Source organism: Magnolia sinica, chromosome 18 (genome assembly GCF_029962835.1).
Source record: "Magnolia sinica isolate HGM2019 chromosome 18, MsV1, whole genome shotgun sequence".
Classification (NCBI taxonomy): Eukaryota; Viridiplantae; Streptophyta; class Magnoliopsida; order Magnoliales; family Magnoliaceae; genus Magnolia; species Magnolia sinica.
In genome coordinates this window covers 17,800,362-17,819,459 of record NC_080590.1, presented here as the reverse complement: position 1 = coordinate 17,819,459, position 19,098 = coordinate 17,800,362, and the positions used below count along the sequence as shown (strand labels likewise).

Below are 19,098 nucleotides of genomic sequence, written 5' to 3'. Positions count from 1 at the left end.
TTACGAGTTGAATACCTTTAAAGAAGTGATTGATGATTTTCAGTTCTACCAAGCCATATAAGAAGAAATTGGTATAGTGAAAAAGAATGGCACATGAGACTTATTTAAGCTTTCAGAAAAAAAAAGTTATTGTTTGTTAGTGGATATACAAAATAAAGAAAAATACTATATGCAAAGTCGAGAGTTACAAGACGCAAAATACTATATGCAAAGTCGAGAGTTACAAGACGCGTTTGATGGCTAAGGTTTCTCTAAGAACTATAGGGAAGATCACAATGAAATATATAATCTTGTGGCAAAAAATCTTCAATATGCGTGTTATTATAACTTTGACATCTACAAAGTGTTGGATGTTTCAATAGATGGACATAAAGATCGCATTCTTAAATAGTGATATTGATTTTAAAAATGTGCATATAGAACAACTCGACGTATTTGAAGATTCTAAAAGGTTGAGGTATGTGAGCAAGCTTAAGAATACACTTCATAGTATAAAACAAGTACCTAGAGCTTTATTTGCAAAGTTTAGAAAATTATTTCTTTCAAGTGGTTTTATTCCTTCTTTTCACTTATGAATGCAATTTTATGAAGTATTGTACAAAGACAACACTAAATGTGTTATCTAGATAGATGATTTGATCATTACAGGCAATGTTCTTGTAGTGGCAGAAAAGTTTAAAAGTTTCAATTATGAAGGATGCCTTGGATTCTTCCAATCTATTGTGCGGAATTGTCATGTTTCGGTTCAACCAAGTCCATTTTCGGTTCGATCGAAAATTGGTGGAAAGACAAGTTGCACATTGTGATGTTTCGCACATTTTTTTTTCGACCAAAAAGTACTTCGGGTTAATTCGGTCCAACCAAAGGTTCTGTTCAGTTTGATTGAACTTGTTATGTAGAGTTGGGAAAATCGGGCTATTTAAGCCTAATTCACGATTATGACTTATATTGTTACGAGTGTTCCCTTTAATGCCGAGGATTTTTGTGAGATGAAAGGGTTTCCAACACTTGTAAGGACTTAGGAAGGGTTTTCCAAGTGTCAAGCATCGCAATGGGAGATTGGGTACATCTATAATAAAAAATGTAAGTGATGTATTACTCTAAGGTTTTTATTATGGTAGAATTATGTCGCTTTATGCCATAGTTTTTTCCCGAATGGATTTTTTCACATAAAATATCATGTATTCTGTGGTTGCTTCTTTTATTGCTTGGTTATTCTGCTTTATATCATTGGCTATCTTCCTTGTACGTGCTTTCACAAAGCGCACAAATTAACAGTGGTGTTAGATCTGAATTTATAAAATATATGGTTGATCTGGGTTTTTTGGGGGTCTAAATCTCTATAATTTCATCTCTCGAAGTTTTGAAATAAAAGATTTAATAGATCTTTAGTACTTTTTTGTATTAAAGTAAGAAGAGAAAAAAGAAATTTTAATTCTTTAAAAGATTGATAGGGTTAAAATCAATTACGACAACACTTGAAGTGAATTACATGCAGTCGAAAGATGGAGAGCTTTATTGATTTTTATGAAAATGCAATGGAATTTAAATTTTAAAAATCCAAATTCTAATTAGATACCATAAATCTCCGATCATAATCATGCCCTCTTTTAATAAAAATTAAAAATACACTTTCTAACCTGGATACACATGAATCGGTTACTTGACTTATTACTTAGAGAGGTTCTAATCAGTCAAAGTTAGAGCGGAGTAGTTACTTGCAAGCGATTTCGTAGATATAATTGATCAAAGGCCTTATTTAGGGAATCATCCATAACATACTCATACATTGGCATCGATAGGACGAAGATACACTGACACTGGATTAGGCTTGATAGTAGAGACTGGAGTCGTACATGAATTGAGTTAGCTCGGTTAACTCGCTCGACTCGACTCGAAAAAGCTCGATTCGACTTAGTTCGAAATTGAGTTCGAGCTTAGTCGAGTTGATTTTTGAAGCTCGAAAACATTTTGATCTGAGTTCAACCTTGTTTAAGCTCGAATCGACTCGGATCGAACCCAACTCGAATCGAACTCAGATCGAACCAGTTCGGTGAGTTGGTTATTTTGATATTGATGTTGCTCACCAAGTATTCGATGAAATGACACAATGAAGTGTTGTTTCGGGTGCATACATTCTCCGCTGGATCAGCTGGTGGTGAGGAAGGTATGAATATGAAACAAATCATTTAAAAAACAAAAAAAAACAACGTTACATGATAAAATTACCTTTGTATCTTGATTTTGATGTTGCCTATTGAGTGTTTGATGAAATGTCTGTAAACTGTTGCTGTTATTTTGCATATTGTGAGAAATTAAAGGTAAACTCTATGTGTTTGAGAAAATGTCGCACAGGCTTGAACTCAGCTCAAACTGCTGACTGAATCGAGCCGAGCTGGCTAGTCAAGCTCAAGGACCGAGCCGAGTTCGAGCCGGTGTCAGCTAGTGGTTGAGTTGAGTCGAGCTGTGCCAAGCTCAACTCAGTTCGACTCGTGTACAGCTCTGGTAGAGAATGTCCATCTTGACGCTAAGTCAATCCCCTAACATATGATGGTCAATCTAAGTAAAACAGGCATGTCTAATAATTTGTATGGTCTAGGTCCTAAGATCCATGGATCACAATACTCCCCCAGACACAACTCATTGTTTCCAATATCATATTACCAAAGGATAATAACCGTAAACTTCACAAATCTATAAGAATAAAATATGTTCTACATACACGAACTAGGCCAATGAATGGATGATAAATCTATGCATAAAATAAGTCAAGGAGCAACCAGATATTGATTTTCCATGGCGCAACCCAGCAATGTTCTCCACATATATGCATGCTTATCGAGAGATGATTTGTAGGTTGATATATTTAACCATCACTTGCCTACATTTAGTATATCCAGTTAGGGTCATAAGTTAGTTTACGTTGGAGTAGAGGAAGCCGTGTATGAATGCAATAAAACATATCTTAGGATATGTGAAGGTGACCATTAATAAATGTCTTATAAGTATAGTGTATCAATAAAGTTTGTAAGCTATTATGATATGAATTGGGCTAGGGACCATCTTCACATTGTTCAGCATCCAGTTTTTATTTCAATATTACTCTAGAAAGTGTCTTACAAGGAAGCAAGAAGCCACATTGTTCAGCATCCAGTTTTTATTTCAATATTACTCTAGAAAGTGTCTTACAAGGAAGCAAGAAGCCACTATGATAGCTATATGTGGAAATGTGTTGTTGACACAACTATTGAGATACTTTAGAGACAAAGTCAACTACCCCTTTCCTATCATAAGTGAGTGTTTACTCGATTATGTTAGCGTCAAATCCAACGTTTCATACCTGTACGAAGCACGTGGATATTGATTGCTACTTTATTCAGAAAAAAGATTATTAGCAAAGAGTTAGAGTTCACTCACATCTCTATAAATGACCAAGCAACGGATATTTTCATCAAACCACTAAGCAAGAATAAATTTAATCTCTTCAAAATAAATTTGAAGTGGGAATTGACAGCAAGTGGGGGTTGAGAATCATTGCAAAGTCATAATTTAATTAAGATACTTAGTTATTAAGTAACTTTTAATTGAGTCAAATTAGAAAAATAATTGTTAGTATATTTTCTTCTTAAAGTTGTGATATCAATAGGATTAAGAAACAAAGCTCCCTTCTATAAGGGCTCACTAATGAATACACAACGTATATGTAAAAACACTCTTCACTCTCTTACTGTTTTTTTAGTAAGTAATTTTTGCCTCTCTCTTACCTTTTTTACTAAGTAATTTTCTTCATTTTTCTCAATTGATGCTAAGACCTTAGTCTTGATTGTGTGATTTTCTACATCATGGATGGTTCCAAAAATGACAACCAACCACCTAGAGAAAATGTGCACTGATGGATGGGCCAACCTCATTTTTAGGACAGGACAAGCGTAATAATGATTGTGTGATTTTCTACATCATGGATGGTTCCAAAAATGACAATCAACCACCTAGAGAAAATGTGCACTGATGGATGGGCCAACCTCATTTTTAGGACAGGACAAGCGTAATAATGATTGTGTGATTTTCTACATCATGGATGGTTTCAAAAATGACAACCAACCACCTAGAGAAAATGTGCGCTGATGGATGGGCCAACCTCATTTTTAGGACAGGACAAGCGTAATAATGATTGTGTGATTTTCTACATCATGGATGGTTCCAAAAATGACAATCAACCACCTAGAGAAAATGTGCGCTGATGGATGGGCCAACCTCATTTTTAGTATAGGACAGGACTAGCGTAATAAACGAACTATCTTGTAAAGCATCTGGATCCCTTAAACAGGTCATTTCATCATGTGTTATGATAGGGTTTGATGTTTGAAGATAGGGTGCTGGCGAGCCTAACTAGCAGCTATAGAGGTTCCCACTATCACTTTTACACGTCTCTCTCTCTATATAGAGAGAGAGAGACGTGATACTCAGGCTTAGTTTGTAGGCACTAAGAAATTGTAAATGTGGCATATATTAATTCAAATAAATAAATAAATAAAGCTATACATGTAGTATATATTAACTCAAACAAAAAATTGTACATGTGACATATGTTAACTCAAATAAAACTTATTAGACAATATTACATATATCACCTCAGATAAAATTGACTGGAATGTACAGCCTGCCGTTGCCAGGTAAGAATCCCAAGATCAGATTGGTTGAAGACACTTGTTAGTGGAAGTAAAACCGTTGGATATTTTTTCAATTTTAATCGTCCAATAAATACTCACCAATTGGATAATCAGATAATTCGAATACAGTTATCTACACTGCGTACCATAATTTGGACTGTTTAGTTCGAGTACCCCTATGTGACGTGTACAATTTCTAAATGCCTGGGTATCATCCATCACACACTGCAATAGTATCGAAGTTTTTCCTCTCTCTCAATCTCCACGTATGGCCCACAACCAGGGGGATCGAAGCCATTGATCCATTGGGCCACCACATGACAGACCAGATTGCAGAAATTGGGTGCACCCAAGTTTCCGCCCACTAAAACGTGGACCACAGCCATTTTGTACCAATAACTCATTACCCGCAGCAGGCTGCCAAGACCACACCCGTGTATGAAGCAGTTCATGTTCACGCCGCCAGTTGTGGCACTCGTGGCACACGGATCCAATCCGTCCATCACGGTGATTCCACCAAGTAGATTCCGTGGGCCCGCAATCCATCCCGTGTGGTCTAATAGCATCATCAGCAACAGGTGAATGCTTAGAAAAACGTGCCCATCGGCCGATCGTTCCTTTTGTGAACTTTGGGACCCATATGATCAACAAAACCAGCCTGATTTTTGTGCGAACGCATGGAAACAAAGAGACTCATTCACACACCAGGCTCTCTGTGAATGGATCTCAAACCCATGTGCCCTGCTGGCATTATGTGATGTGTGCTCACAACTTGTTTACACACCAGGCTCTCTGTGAATTTCGACTATTGCACGTGTGGTCCACCAAAGGATCGGTCCCTACTGTCGGAGAAATGGTAAACCTATAATTGCGCGCGGAATGATGTAGATATTGACAAGTCGAAGGAAAGGTAACCGTTAAAGAGTTTTGAGAATCGCATCCGAAGCACACACATCACGTGCCTCTACTTTTGTGTTCCCAGGATTGAGTACAGCTCCTTAGAGAGATTCAGAGGACACCTTTTCTTTTTCATGGCAAATCCATCAGAATGCTCTCTACCATTTCTCATGGCACATCCATCAGGATGCTTCCTACCATTTCTCACGCCCCAGTGCTTACAACCAGGCCTGTGGGGCAAGAAGAGGGACAAACCCCGACATTAACCAGCTTAGCCTGTGGGAGGCAAGTACTTGGGGCGCAGATGAGTGATGACATGCCAATCCACTAATCAGTCAAACAATGTTAAATAAGTTGGGCCACCTCTAGCCTACCTTCTGGATCTTCCATCGCACAAACCTATGCCAAGATTAGTTGTTACACCTAAAACCCATGCCCTGATACTCATGCTCATCATGCTCGGCCTGGACCTACTTTCTTCCCTGTCAGGTAGCATTTGCACAAATGGTTTAATCATCTCTATTGCAGTTGGTCGTTTGGCTTTATGCCAAAGAAAACAAAGCTATATTAAGCAGAAGCTTTTGTTTCCGATCCCTCAATTTAAGAGTGCTACAAGGCCCGGGAGTTGCTATTCTGGTCTCAAAACACAGTTGGAAGTCGCATATTCACATCTCATCCTCTCTTTTTCACACACCCACTGACACCCTACATGGGCACTCAAACCCAGGACCTCAGTTTTTAAAACACAATGCATCTATCACTGATATAAGCATTAAGACCCAATTCACATCTCAACTTGTCCGTTGTTGGAAGCACAAAAGCATTGCAGCTTTAATTATGCCGACCAAGCTTCACAACACCCGTTTGGAAAATTCTTAAATGCTAATTGGACAATAAAGCATTGCAGCTTTCGACGCTATGGTTAACCTGCAATGCAAACAAATAGCTAGAGCACTTGCGCATCAATACATGTATTCTGTAGAGTACAGATGCACATCTGTCCCTACAGGCAGCATGCATAGTTGGGGGATGCAGCCCCTTCACCTGATGTGCCATGACTTGGATGGGCAAAGCACCAAATATTCCACCCAATTGGAAGATCCTAACGGTCCCATCTTTGGCCTTCTTTCCTGGAAGGCTGATGTACTCTGTTCATAGCAGGCCAGATTGACGGCCATTGATGGAAGGGTTAGGCTCTTGCAGTCGTGGTGATTCTTTTGAGGTGTTTCCCATCCAATATCAAACACTTTAAATGCAGAACCATGGGCCCACTTAGACTAACACTGTCCATAATTCCATTAATGACGTGCAACAAGTAGGAGAGTAGAGATGATCAACATGCCAAACTGTGTGTGGATCCCAATTCTATCATTTTCCTGTGGCTGAATAGGTCAAAAATCAAGCCAGAATTCTAGCCCACGCCGTCTTTCAATCCCCACGGAAAGGGGGCAGAAACTACTAGGTTCAACGGCTGACCAAATCCCTGTATTTCAGGGAAATCCAATACAGTTTGCAATTCAATACGAGTCGGGCGCTATTACAATTTGCAATGCATACGACCAACAATGGTTTCAGCCCCTGACATGGATCTTTGACCTAATGAGGGGTTTCCAAAACACGATTAAGGATTTGGGTAGAGACCAATGATTAATCCATTAAGTAGAGAATGACAGAATCGAAGCAGCCTTGCAAACTGGCAGTGTACAAAACCCTAAGGAATGTGTCCATTCGGAGGCAAAATCCACGCAATTGTCGTACATCAAGCGCACCTCAGAAAATTACCTGGGCTCCACAATGGGGTAAGGGAACATTACCAAGTAAAAGATCTTACAAAACCTCGGCAGACTTTCCACTTCTTCAAGATCTGTCCTGCCTTGGGGGAGGACTGCATCACCAGTTACCAGGTAAAAATGGTAAAGCAATGCACATTGGGATTAAAGGTTGCAAACTTAGGATGTACAAACACAGAAAAAGGAAAGCTCAGAATACTAACCTGTGGTAGTCGTCGTAAGCAGGGCTCTCTGCTCTGCCATAACCAGGACTGCCCTTTGGTTCAGGCCTGGTGTACGGACTGGGGGCACGGCCATAATCAGGGCTAGCCCTTTCTGCAGCTCTTCCATAGGGACTTGGGGATCTCCCACGGTCACGACCACCTCTCTCAGAGGACCTGTCCCGGCCCCTCCTATCAGGGCTGTAACCATTTCTTCTCTCATCATCATCACGTACTGCATACTCTACCGAAATAACCCGATCCATCAACCTACTGCAGGTGCATAGGAAGAACATGAGATATCATTAGCAACAAATGGAGAAAGAACCATACTTAATCCTGTTAAGGATTCACGTTCCTTACAAGATCCAATTGTGGATATTGGTATTCATTTTGTAAATTACAAATTCGTTTCATACTATCGGAAAACTCCAGTGGCAATTGCATGCCATTATATATCTTGATTTCAGTTGTCTCAAAGGGATTTCTTAAAATCTACTTTTGGCACTGAAAAAGGGTGCAAACAACATGGAGAACGATACAAGTACAGCAATAAGAAGAGGGATGGAAAACGAGAATTAACATATGCATGAAAGAAGTAAGGAAAACCTCTCGTTGGTTGCATCCAATGCTTTAGTTGCATCCTCCTGCGAGTCGTACTGAATGAATGCGAAATTCCTTCTGATCCTCACACTCAATACTTTCCCATATGGTTCGAAGTGCCTCTCCAAGTCCCTCGTCCTTGTATTGATCGGGTCGAAATTAATAACAAACAACGTCTTTGAAGGTTTCAAATCAGCAGAAGATCTTCTTGAACCACCAGGTCTTCTAATACCACGATCTTGTTGCTGTAAAGAGCTCAGCGGGAGTTTGAATAAGATGCAATGACAAACTGAGCTAGAATGGTGTGAAATAGCAGCACCCATATAATTGGAAAAAGAAACTACCTTACTCCACTCAATGCGAAGCCGGCGGCCATGTCTGCCAAATTCTTTCCTGTCAAGTGCTCGAATTGCATCCTCAGCATCTCTCTCATCATCCATGTAGACAAAAGCAAATCCTATAAATGGTAAGAGTCAGCACAGATGGAGAATCCATTTCTTATGTGAGAAAATTTATTAAAAAGTAAAGAACCCCTGCCGTGAAAGGATCCCTCGACATGAGATGGCATTGATAGCTCCAATAAAACACATAAAAGCCCAGTCAAGAAATTAACACATCGAACCATCTCTGTGAAAGCCAGAAACCAACTGACCAGAAAAAAAACATCAGGAACAGACCTTGTGCGTTGAACTAAATGATGTCAAGGAACAATAATCCAAAGGTAGGTGGTGCCTCATGGCAGTTCATCGAACAGAAAGTGCCTTCTCCATGTATTCTCCTGCCTGGCTGCAAGATCAGCATGGGTTCTACCTCGGAACATGTCTCGGATTGAAGATGGGGCAGAGGTCATGAGGAATGAAAGGCAATGGTCTGTCGGGGAGAATGTAAGCTGATGCCATTGTGGATTAGATCAGCTCTTCTGAAAAACATAAGATGAAGAAGCACGTGCACGGGCAGGAAAGGTAATGCACAAGAGCCATCAGCCAGGAGGAGCATGGATGCTCCAAGATATTCCTGCGCCAAAGAAATTGTTGATTATGGGGGCTAAACTTCAAAAACAGACTGCTTTCGTAAACTTATCCTGACCCCTCGAAGGACCCAAAAAGGACTGCCTTCACCGTTTTATGTAGTCCAGAAAATGTTGTGGCAGTTGATATGAAGAATCGATGCAGTCCCATAACTATCACCTTTATGGGAGGAGGGTCCCCCCAGCTTGATATGCAGCTTTTCTTGGTAGGATGTGTCCACACGTGAAGGTTGGAATGATTGTGTATACCTCAATTGTTTATCTATTCAAGACCATTAAGATCTAGATAATCAGAAGCATTGTAGTTTCAGTCACTACTTACAAGCATGCCCCAAAATGGGCATAATAGTCCATTTAAAATTTGTGGCATGCTATCAGATAGTAGAAAATGGTTTCTATTTCCACGCAATATCCCATGTCCAGTTTTCAATATTGTGTCAACATGAACTCATGCAATGGGTTATCACAGCTCGAAAACTTGATGAAACGCAGTAGGAAGAGATCATCAGCTACAGTTAGCGGATATTTTCCAATGATATGGCCTTCGAGGCATGTAATTTCAAGTCTATAACAACCAAAGGAAAGTGAAAAAAGAACTGGTGGCAGGAACAAAATAATCCAACGGATAATAGAAACAGTAGTGAGCAGGGTAAGGAAGAACAGCACTCTTCTGCAACAGTGAGATCACAACCACAAGAAAGAACCTGTATGGAAAAGACACTTACCTGATTTCATATCTATCCTGTCGACTTTCCCATATCTGCCGAAAAGACGCTCAAGGTCGGATTGACGGGCATCATGCTCAAAGTTGCCGCAGAAAATGGGCCTCATTGTTGCTGACAACGCAGTGTGAGTTAAACTGTTCTTGGACCTTCAACATGTGGTAAAGACACAAACAGAAGATAAAATTGTCAAACTAAAGATACAAAGAAAGCAAACATCCACGGAAATGGAAGATAAAATGTCATTGAAATAAAATAGCATACAGAAAACTCAATATAGTCAGCAGATAATTGTCACAAGTGAGTATTAATATTCCCATGAACTTAGTGTAGCTGTGATGGCCTCACAGAAACTTCCCTATGCAAATGTGTAATTTGGAACCACTTTTCAAATAGAACCAAGTCCGGTCGAAATATCCAAGGCCTTCATCATTGTCCATTAAGGTAACAACAACGAAGTTTTCAATAAATGTATTGGTAGCAGAATTGGCAAGGCCCAAAATGATGTGATACACTACGTATCGGACCATATTGGCTGATACAGCCCGTATCAGCCTTCTTTTTTAATCCTTTTCAGTTTGGGTACAAAAATTCTTGAAAATGTTAGGAAAATATAAGATGTAAAACATCAAAATTTATCGATGTCTGTGTTTTTCACATGTATTCGTGTTATCAGACCATTCTTTGTTAAGAATGTTGTATGAAAGCTTCACCCAATAAAAGTCAACCACATAGGACCTAATCGAATACAAATACACCATGGTTTTGTGGATTAGGGCCCATTGAATAAAACAAAAGGAAAATGAAAAAACAAAACAAAAGTGATGGTTTATCCGTTCTTTTGGATATTTCCTAAAATGGCCCATTCCGCTTCGATTCGTCAAGTCCCATTCAAATCTTGTGTTTTGATCCCCAAAATTTAGTAAAGCTCCTCCACAGTTGAAATGAAGAAAGAAGTGAAAAATGAGAAACTACTGAAAATTTAAAAAATAAATAATTAATTAATGTCGCCTTTATGGCGAGATCATCTTATATCGGGTGCTCCTACACAACATCCAATCCAATATCGATTGATACAGGCCGGTATGTCCCATTTTTTCATAATGGACCAATTCAGCCACATAACACGTAACAAGGGCAGACGACACTGTTAGTAATCGACATTTAAACACCATGAGCAACACCCAATCGATGCACAACTTGCTAAAGGGTCCCACTCGTTAGATGAGCTGGTAGAGACTGCAGTGTGTGTGAATGACCCAGGGTTCAATTACTGGTACTATTACCTTTCAAAAAAAAATGATTAGATTGAATATAAGTTAAAAGTTCCCCGCACATCACTTCTCGCCCACACCATAAAGTAGATGATACGATGTGTATGGCAGGTATGCAATACACATGTCATCACTCGTGATATATTACTTGTCTCCTCACTAGTTCATGACCTGGCTTCTAGGTTCAGGCCATAATTTTATCATGGAATATCGCAATGGATTACGATTACATTATTTTGACTATTAATTACTCTCATCTTCAGTTTCCATAACTGAATGAGGTCACAGTATTTGCCTCCTCTAATCACCATCGCCTGTAGTTACCATAGACACAAAGGTTCGCACCACCGTGAAGATGTCACCCTAGAATCAAAATATACCTTAGTTTGTGTATCAGGGTTAGTCGTACCATGTGAGTGGGTGAGCAACCTGCTGACAAAGGGAGATGACCTTATTGCATGATTGAGAAAACTAATGCCAATGGAAAACCAAACTAGGAGCAAAAATAAGTTGCACAAAACATGGCACAGATGATCAACATAAATGAATAGTCATAAAGTATATGAAAAGATAGAGATACATTCTCAAAAGGGGGGGGGGGAGCAGTGAGGGAGCTAGAAAATCACGGCTTTCTTACTCTCATTTGCTTCTCATGAGCCTGGAAAAAAAAAATATATCTAGCTATATAATTCGTTATGAGATCTGCTAACACCTCTTTGATAGGAATATAACTAAGAACTAACCTTTCGTATCTTACTTGCTCTTGAACATTGTGATACTTGATTTCTACATGCTTTGATTTCTTATGATGTTTAGAATCCCTTTGCCAGATCAAATGGAAAAGGTTTTTATCAATCCTTAGCTACACATGCTCATGACATAAACCTCTTAGGAATCTTTAGGCCCAACCACCTTCCTGAATCCCTCTACAATAAGCTATGCACCTAAGTTCCATGAACAAAATGGCTATTGGTGTTTGTTTCTTGCCTGTCATGAACCTGAAATAGATCTCTAGCTATATGCTCATCATGAGATCTACTAACATCTCTTTGATGGGAATGTAACTAAGAACTACCCTTTTGTGTCTTGCTTGCTCTTGAACATTGTGATACTTGATTTCTACATGCTTTGATTTCTTATGATGTTTAGAATCCCTTTGTCAGATCAAATGGAAAAGGTTTTTATCAATCCTTAGCTACACATGCTCATGACATCAACCTCTTAGGAATCTTTAGACCCAACCACCTTCCTGAATCACTCTACAATAAGCTATGCACCCAAGTTCCATGAACAAAATGGCTATTGGTGTTTGTTTCTTGCCTGTCATGAACCTGAAATAGATCTCTAGCTATATGCTCATCATGAGATCTGCTAACATCTCTTTGATGGGAATGTAACTAAGAACTACCCTTTTGTGTCTTACTTGCTCTTGAACATTGTGATACTTGATTTCTACATGCTTTGATTTCTTATGATGTTTAGATTCCTTTGTCGGATCAAATGGAAAAGTTTTTTTATCAATCCTTCGCTACACGTGCTCATAACACAAACCTCTCTAGAATCTTAAGACCCAACCACGTTCCTGAATCGCTCTACAACAAGCTATGAACCCAACTTCCATGAACAAAAAAAAATGGCTATTGATGTTTGTTTCTTGCCTGTCATGAACCTAAAATAGATCTTTAGCTAGCTCGTCATGAGATCTGCTAACATCTCTTTGATGGGAATGTAACTAAGAACTACCCTTTTATCTCTTACTTGCTCTTGAACATTGTGATACTTGATTTCTATATGCTTTGATTTCTTATGATGTTTAGAATCATTTGCCAGATCAAACAGCAAAGGTTTTTATCAATCCTTAGCTACATGTGTTCGTAACACCAACCTCTCAAGAATCTTTAGACCCAAACAACTTCCTAAATTGCTCTAGAACAAGCAATACCCATCTTCCATGAACAATATGGCTATTGGTGTTTGTTTCCTGCTCAACCAAGAAATGGGTGCTTTGTCCCTCCCAAAAATCAGAAAATGAACCATTAAGTTGATCTTTGCCCCCTCAAAAAAACAGAAAATGAACCATGAAGTTGATCTTTGTCCCTCTCAAATAGCAGAAAATTAACCATGAAGTTGACTTCCTCATGTCGGAATCCATACCCCAGACTGCATCAAAAAACCCTTACAATTTGGTTGGTATCTTCATAAGAAAGCATCATGTCTTTTGTCCATCTTAGATAGCAAAATATTTTTTGACCGAAGTTTGAAGTATCTATAGAGAGAGATATATGTCGCCAGATAGGTATCAGTTTCGGTGCTCAATTATACAAGTCGGTCTCACCAAGAAGCTTCAATTCACCTATTTTAAGCCCTTCATTGAGGAGATATGTATTTAGAAATATTTCTTAACATGTTTTAAATCCATTTTGTGGGGTTTTGGAATTGTTCTGGACCAAAACTTACACATCATCCATATATATCTAGAAGCGATCATGGACGATATGATACATGTTAATCCTTATGTTTGATGGGTTGCAAATAAGATTATCCCCAGTTACTCTAGAAATAGCTGACAATTTCTATTTGTGCAACTAATGTCTAGTCAACTACAAAACATGGCATACATAAAGCCACCTAGTGAACTCGCATAAGGTACATAGGACATTGTTCATTTTTCAATATCAGCCTATAACATAGTATGCTGTAAAGGCCATTACGTAAAGGTAATTGTGGCAGCCGTTACACATTATGGGGTCGTAAAAGTCGTAACGACCGTTACAGAAAAAATGACCCCTAAAGGCCATTACAGCCCCTGTAACATATCATTACGCCCCCCATAAAGTCCATGACGGTCCATTATAGGGCTGATACAAGTTTTTTTTTTTTTTTCCAATAAAAAAATAGAGACCGTAACAGCCTTTGAGGCCCCCATAACAGCTGTTACACCCTGTATCGTAATGGTAACGGCGGTGGCCATTACGGCCATCGTTACCATTAAGGAATACCTTGGCCTGGAGGCACAACTTCTTATCCAATCAGATAACTTCATTGGTTTTCTATGCAACCACTAGTGGGCGGGGTATGGTAGGGCTGCAAACCCCCAACCATTTGAATTTCTGGAGAGGAAATTTGAGAGATAAGGTTGTTATTCTTTATCCTTATACCTTATAACATCCCCTTAATCTCGTGTTATTTAATAAAGAGGTCTTGACCTTGAGAATTACTACAAGATGTTCTTGACGAGGGAACAGAGAAGAAAAGTGATGGCCTTTGATTGACTATCAATGCACTTTGATCATGTGATCCAATCCTTTGATTGCATCCAATGGGCCATTGTATTTGTGGATCTCATCACATTCCTCTCTGATAGTCAATTAGGTGAGCCACTGAAAGAGATTGTAGATTTTCAATTTATTATTCAAGATCCACAAATCTTTGATTGTGTAGGAATCTGTTGGATCCTCATCACTTCGGCAAATCAGCACCATTCATCACCTTCAAGGTGCTAGAGAGCTTTAGCATTTCATTCTCATCTTTCTCATCTAAATATAATGCAAATTATAGTGCAACGAATATAATTTTACTTAATTTCCTCTTTTGAACCTTTTGCACTCCACAAAAACTAAATGGCACTCAAAAAAATTCATATGTCATTTAAAAAAAAAAAAACTCCATTCTCTAGTGACACTATAGTTTATACCACCAAAGTAGCCCATCACCTTCTTTTTTTAAAGATCCCATCACCCTTTTATCATCGCTTTACACCATCTTAAACAAAATGGCACAACATGGTGAGACATTAACTACGCTAAGAATGGGATAACTCATGTTGTTATAGGCACTGTCTTCTCCAATCTATTACACTATAAATTGTTAACAGGAATGGGATAACTCATGCTGGTTTAAAACATCTGAAGTTTTTTTTTTGCTTTTATATGACATAACTCAAACAATTTGTACCTTCTGCCCCTGTCAACTCGCATGAACCAATTTAACTCAAAAGGAGCAGAACACGAACAAGCCAGAAAAGATCAATCTTTCCTAATTGCCAGCATGACAAGCGTGTGGAGCATCTGAGAGGGCATAAGGTGGACCAATTGTTAAGATGAACTAACGTAAGGCTGGCAATGGACTGGACCTGGACCAAGTGAAGTCAAAAATTTGAACAGGGCCAGCTGGATAGGCCTGGCCCAACCAGTTCAAAATCCAGGCCTGCACCAACTCCGGGCCCACCCGTTGCAAGGCCTGCATGAAACCAGGCTGGTCCACTCATCAGGTGGGCCACCACTACACAAAAAGAATAGATGGTTTAAAAACTTGCCAAGGGTCTACATTCAATAAACACAAGTGGCCCTCCTGATGAGTACACCATCCTGATTTTTTCAGTATCTCCAAATTACTGCTGGGGGCCACCTTATACACCACTTACGTTCCACAAGAATTCCAGGAAGGCACGCATCAAAATCAAATAAGAAGATGAAGACGAAGAAGACCCGAATCTAAAATTTGGAGAAAAGATTCTTTCTGACTCCACGATTCTTCTTGATTCTCAAATTCGATGCCTTAAACATCGAGAAGTCGAAAATTTTTCTAGAATATCTGTACGTAGTTGAATAATTCCTCAAGCATTCAAGCATAAGCAATCAAACCATCAGAAATGAAAGAGAAATCGTAGAACGAAGCAAAATCATAGGAAAGAAACCGATTTCCGTAAACAGATGATGGCTGCAGAAATCAAGACAGAGGTTAGGCAGGAAACAAAAAAAAAAAAAAACGTCGACCTAACAATGAAGGTCTGTGCAGATTGGTAACGAGAAGATCTGTAATGCACTGAGAAAAATAGCTATCGAAAATCAGAAAGATCGAATAAGATTAGATTGGGGTTTTGTTACCTTCGATTCAGAAGAGATCTCGACGCCGCAGAACACGAGACCTTGCAAGGAAATGAGGAAAGGGGCTAAAAACCCTAAAAGTGAGAAGTGCGGAAGCCCCTTAATGCGAACCTTTAAATTGCGACTTGCCAGCCCAACACGCACGCAGCCGCTCCACACGCACCTTCAGAGGTAGCACACGTGCCTTCCTAGCATGCGTATGGAATGTCCGACCGGGGGCGTAATGAGGCCCCAGTAGCTGATGGGATTCCGTCCAATTACACATATAATATTGCACTTAGTTGTTTCATTCCTTGTTTGTCAAATCCTATAAAATGTAGGATAAACATACTTAAGGGCCTGTTGGGCCAAACCGATCCCATGGTATTAGGAGGGAAGGGATCGCGATATCCGGGGACCTGCATGACGAGCCAAACAGACCTGGTGAACTTATCCCGGGATATAAGCAATCCCATGGATCTTAAAACAATCCACTGACATCACCATTATTACCTTAAAATTGATCTCATCCCTTGGATGGATTGGAAGGTAAATATGCCGGGCTTGCTAAATAGACCCAGTGAACTTGTCCCGGGATATAGTAATCCCATGGGATTTAAACCTATCCACTGACACCACCATCATTTCCTTAAAATTCATCCCATCCCTCCTAATCCCAAGGGATTCGCCCGGCCAAACAGGCCCTAAGAGTTTAGTACAACGTTGGAGTATCAATGGAGGTAAAAACATTATTCTTTTCTTCTCCTTTGTTCTTCCCTTCTCATCTTTCTCTTTCTCGTCTTTGCACTTGATGGACGTACACATCAAAGGTGAGGCCCATACTTCAGATGATGTGGGCTCCACGTGATGCACAATGGGCATTGAAGGTTAGCCTCATATGGATCCTTTCTCTTGCTCTGGAGGTAGACTCTCAGGAATTTCAACACCCAGTTCAGGGTTCAGGTATCCATAGGTGGTGAAATCCACTGTGGTGTGAGTGTGTGGGGGTGTGTGTGCATGTGTTAAAAAAAAAAAAAAAGATTAGCCTCGTAAGATGAATGACTCATAATGGAAGGTCCACATCAAAGGTCGTCCTCTTAAGATGAATGGCCTGCATCCAAGGCCAGCCCCGCATGAAGGACGACTGACCTTGAAGGTGGGACCCACACCATGGATGATCCACATCAAAGGGGGCTCACATGATGGGACATTGAAAGTAGGCCCCACATAATGGATGATCCACATTAAAGGTCAGCCCTATAATGAATGCCTATATCATCCATAATGGATAGCCCACTCTAAAGGTTGGGCCAACACAATGGATGGTTCACATCAAAGGTGAATTCCATGTGATGAGCCGTGGGCATTGAAGGTGGACCTCACAAGATGGGACAATTAACATTGATGGTGGGCCCCACATGATAGATGACCCACATCAACGTGGGCCCATGTAATGGACAGTCTACACCAAAAGTTGGCCCTTTATGATGAATGGGCACATCCAACATGTGTTGTGCATGATGTAGGCCCACTTCATAGTTGGATCATGCGTGATGGACGGGAAGATTAAGGCTGGGATAATATCAGCCCTACCACCCTACCTTGCAGTGATTAGCATCATGGATGAGAGGCAACCAAGCCTGGGAACTATGGTGCTAAAGTGAAGGTTTAGGTTGGAATAATATCAGATCCATAGCTCAACTGGCAGACTGAGTGGAGATGCATCGTTTCAACACTTAAGGTCTTGGTATCGATCCCTGGTGGGGGTGGCTAACATGGAGTGTGTGTACTGACATGGGTGTCTACTAACAAGCTAACCTAATATATATATATATATATATATATATATATATCAGCCTTGCAGCTTACCAAAGATTACAAGGACACAATGACATGCTGTAAAACTCCAAGGAACTGATGGAAATTCATCAACAAGTGATCAACGAGGCTATTGATGCAATAGGTGGGAGATATTATAATAGACAAGTCATTCTCAGGAGGCTCTCAAGTCGCTCCGCCTTTTTTGGTATTACTTGTACACTCGAGTTATGTGTATATATAATATAGTAAAATTGTGAAAAAAAAAAAAGTAAAATTTTTAATAGATTGTTGTAAAAATATTAATAATTTAAATTTTTTCTAGAATATTCTTAGCCATTACAAGATTATCGCATATGAAGTCATCCTAACTATTTGTAGTGTCTAAAATTTTCTTAGGTCTACATAAAGAAGAATCTTCATCTGTAAGCAACCTTAGGATCCTCAAAGAGTTGTAAGGTCGGGGGCTCTTTCATGATAGAAGAATTTTCCTTCACTTATTGTGTTTGGTGGCATGGCATGGCAGGGTGGTGGTTGGGGCAAAAGGCAAAGAATCTTTCGGCAACTTACCATTCTATCATGGTTCTAGTTGACTTGGAAGAAGAGAGGAAATAAAATAATTAAGCTGAAACATTCATTATGTGTTCCGAAAGGGTAAAGGGAGAGTTGTCAGTTGGGTGAGGTGGCCAAAAGCTTTTAAGTGATGTAACCATTCTGAGAATGTTGAGGAGCATGAGCAGAGGAAATATGACAAAATGAAACAATTTACCTAAGTTGTAAAGAAATTATAGGTAATGGGATTGCAAAGTCGTTTGATGCCTGAAACTACCTATAAAGGTTTTGCAGGCTGTAAAAACATTACAACTACATTTGAATATAAAGAATTTGGATCCTTTATTTGTTACAAACAGAAAATTTATATTTTCTTATGTCGTGATGATTTGGTTTAATTTGATTGCAACAAATAGAAATTTTTTATTTGTAGCAAACAGAGGATGCCAGATTCAAATATAAAACCTGCAATAAAGCAAGTTAATCACATGCCATATGCCAAAAATCAGGGATTATACTAATCGAGTGAGCCTATGTTATGAATAAAACAATAGGCCCCACCATGCGAGTGCACCATTTGGATGGCTTGGATCTAAGCCATTCATCAAGTAGCGCATGGCACATGCCAAAAATCAGGGATTACCCTAATCTAGTGAACCAACTTGATGAATGGCCTAGAT

General features: G+C 39.5%; 1 protein-coding gene across 4 annotated transcripts; it reads right to left on the bottom strand.

Annotated features, from left to right (window-relative positions):
• Window positions 1-7,201: 7,201 nt before the first annotated feature.
• Window positions 7,202-16,205, bottom strand: LOC131233960 (serine/arginine-rich splicing factor RS41-like). Of its 4 annotated transcripts, XM_058230856.1 has the most exons (6): window positions 16,070-16,205; window positions 9,913-10,058; window positions 8,505-8,617; window positions 8,167-8,405; window positions 7,561-7,830; window positions 7,202-7,452 (listed from the first exon to the last, which is right to left on the bottom strand). In XM_058230856.1, the coding sequence occupies exons 2-6, from the start codon at window positions 10,016-10,018 to the stop codon at window positions 7,425-7,427; spliced, it is 756 nt and encodes a 251-aa protein (XP_058086839.1). In that variant the 5' UTR covers window positions 10,019-10,058; window positions 16,070-16,205; the 3' UTR covers window positions 7,202-7,424. The 4 variants fall into 4 exon arrangements, with proteins under 4 accessions (XP_058086839.1, XP_058086841.1, XP_058086842.1 ...); XM_058230858.1 differs by lacking the exon at window positions 16,070-16,205 and having other exon boundaries at window positions 8,838-10,052; XM_058230859.1 differs by lacking the exon at window positions 16,070-16,205 and having other exon boundaries at window positions 8,505-9,174; window positions 9,913-10,052.
• Between the last annotated feature and the right edge of the window lie 2,893 nt (window positions 16,206-19,098).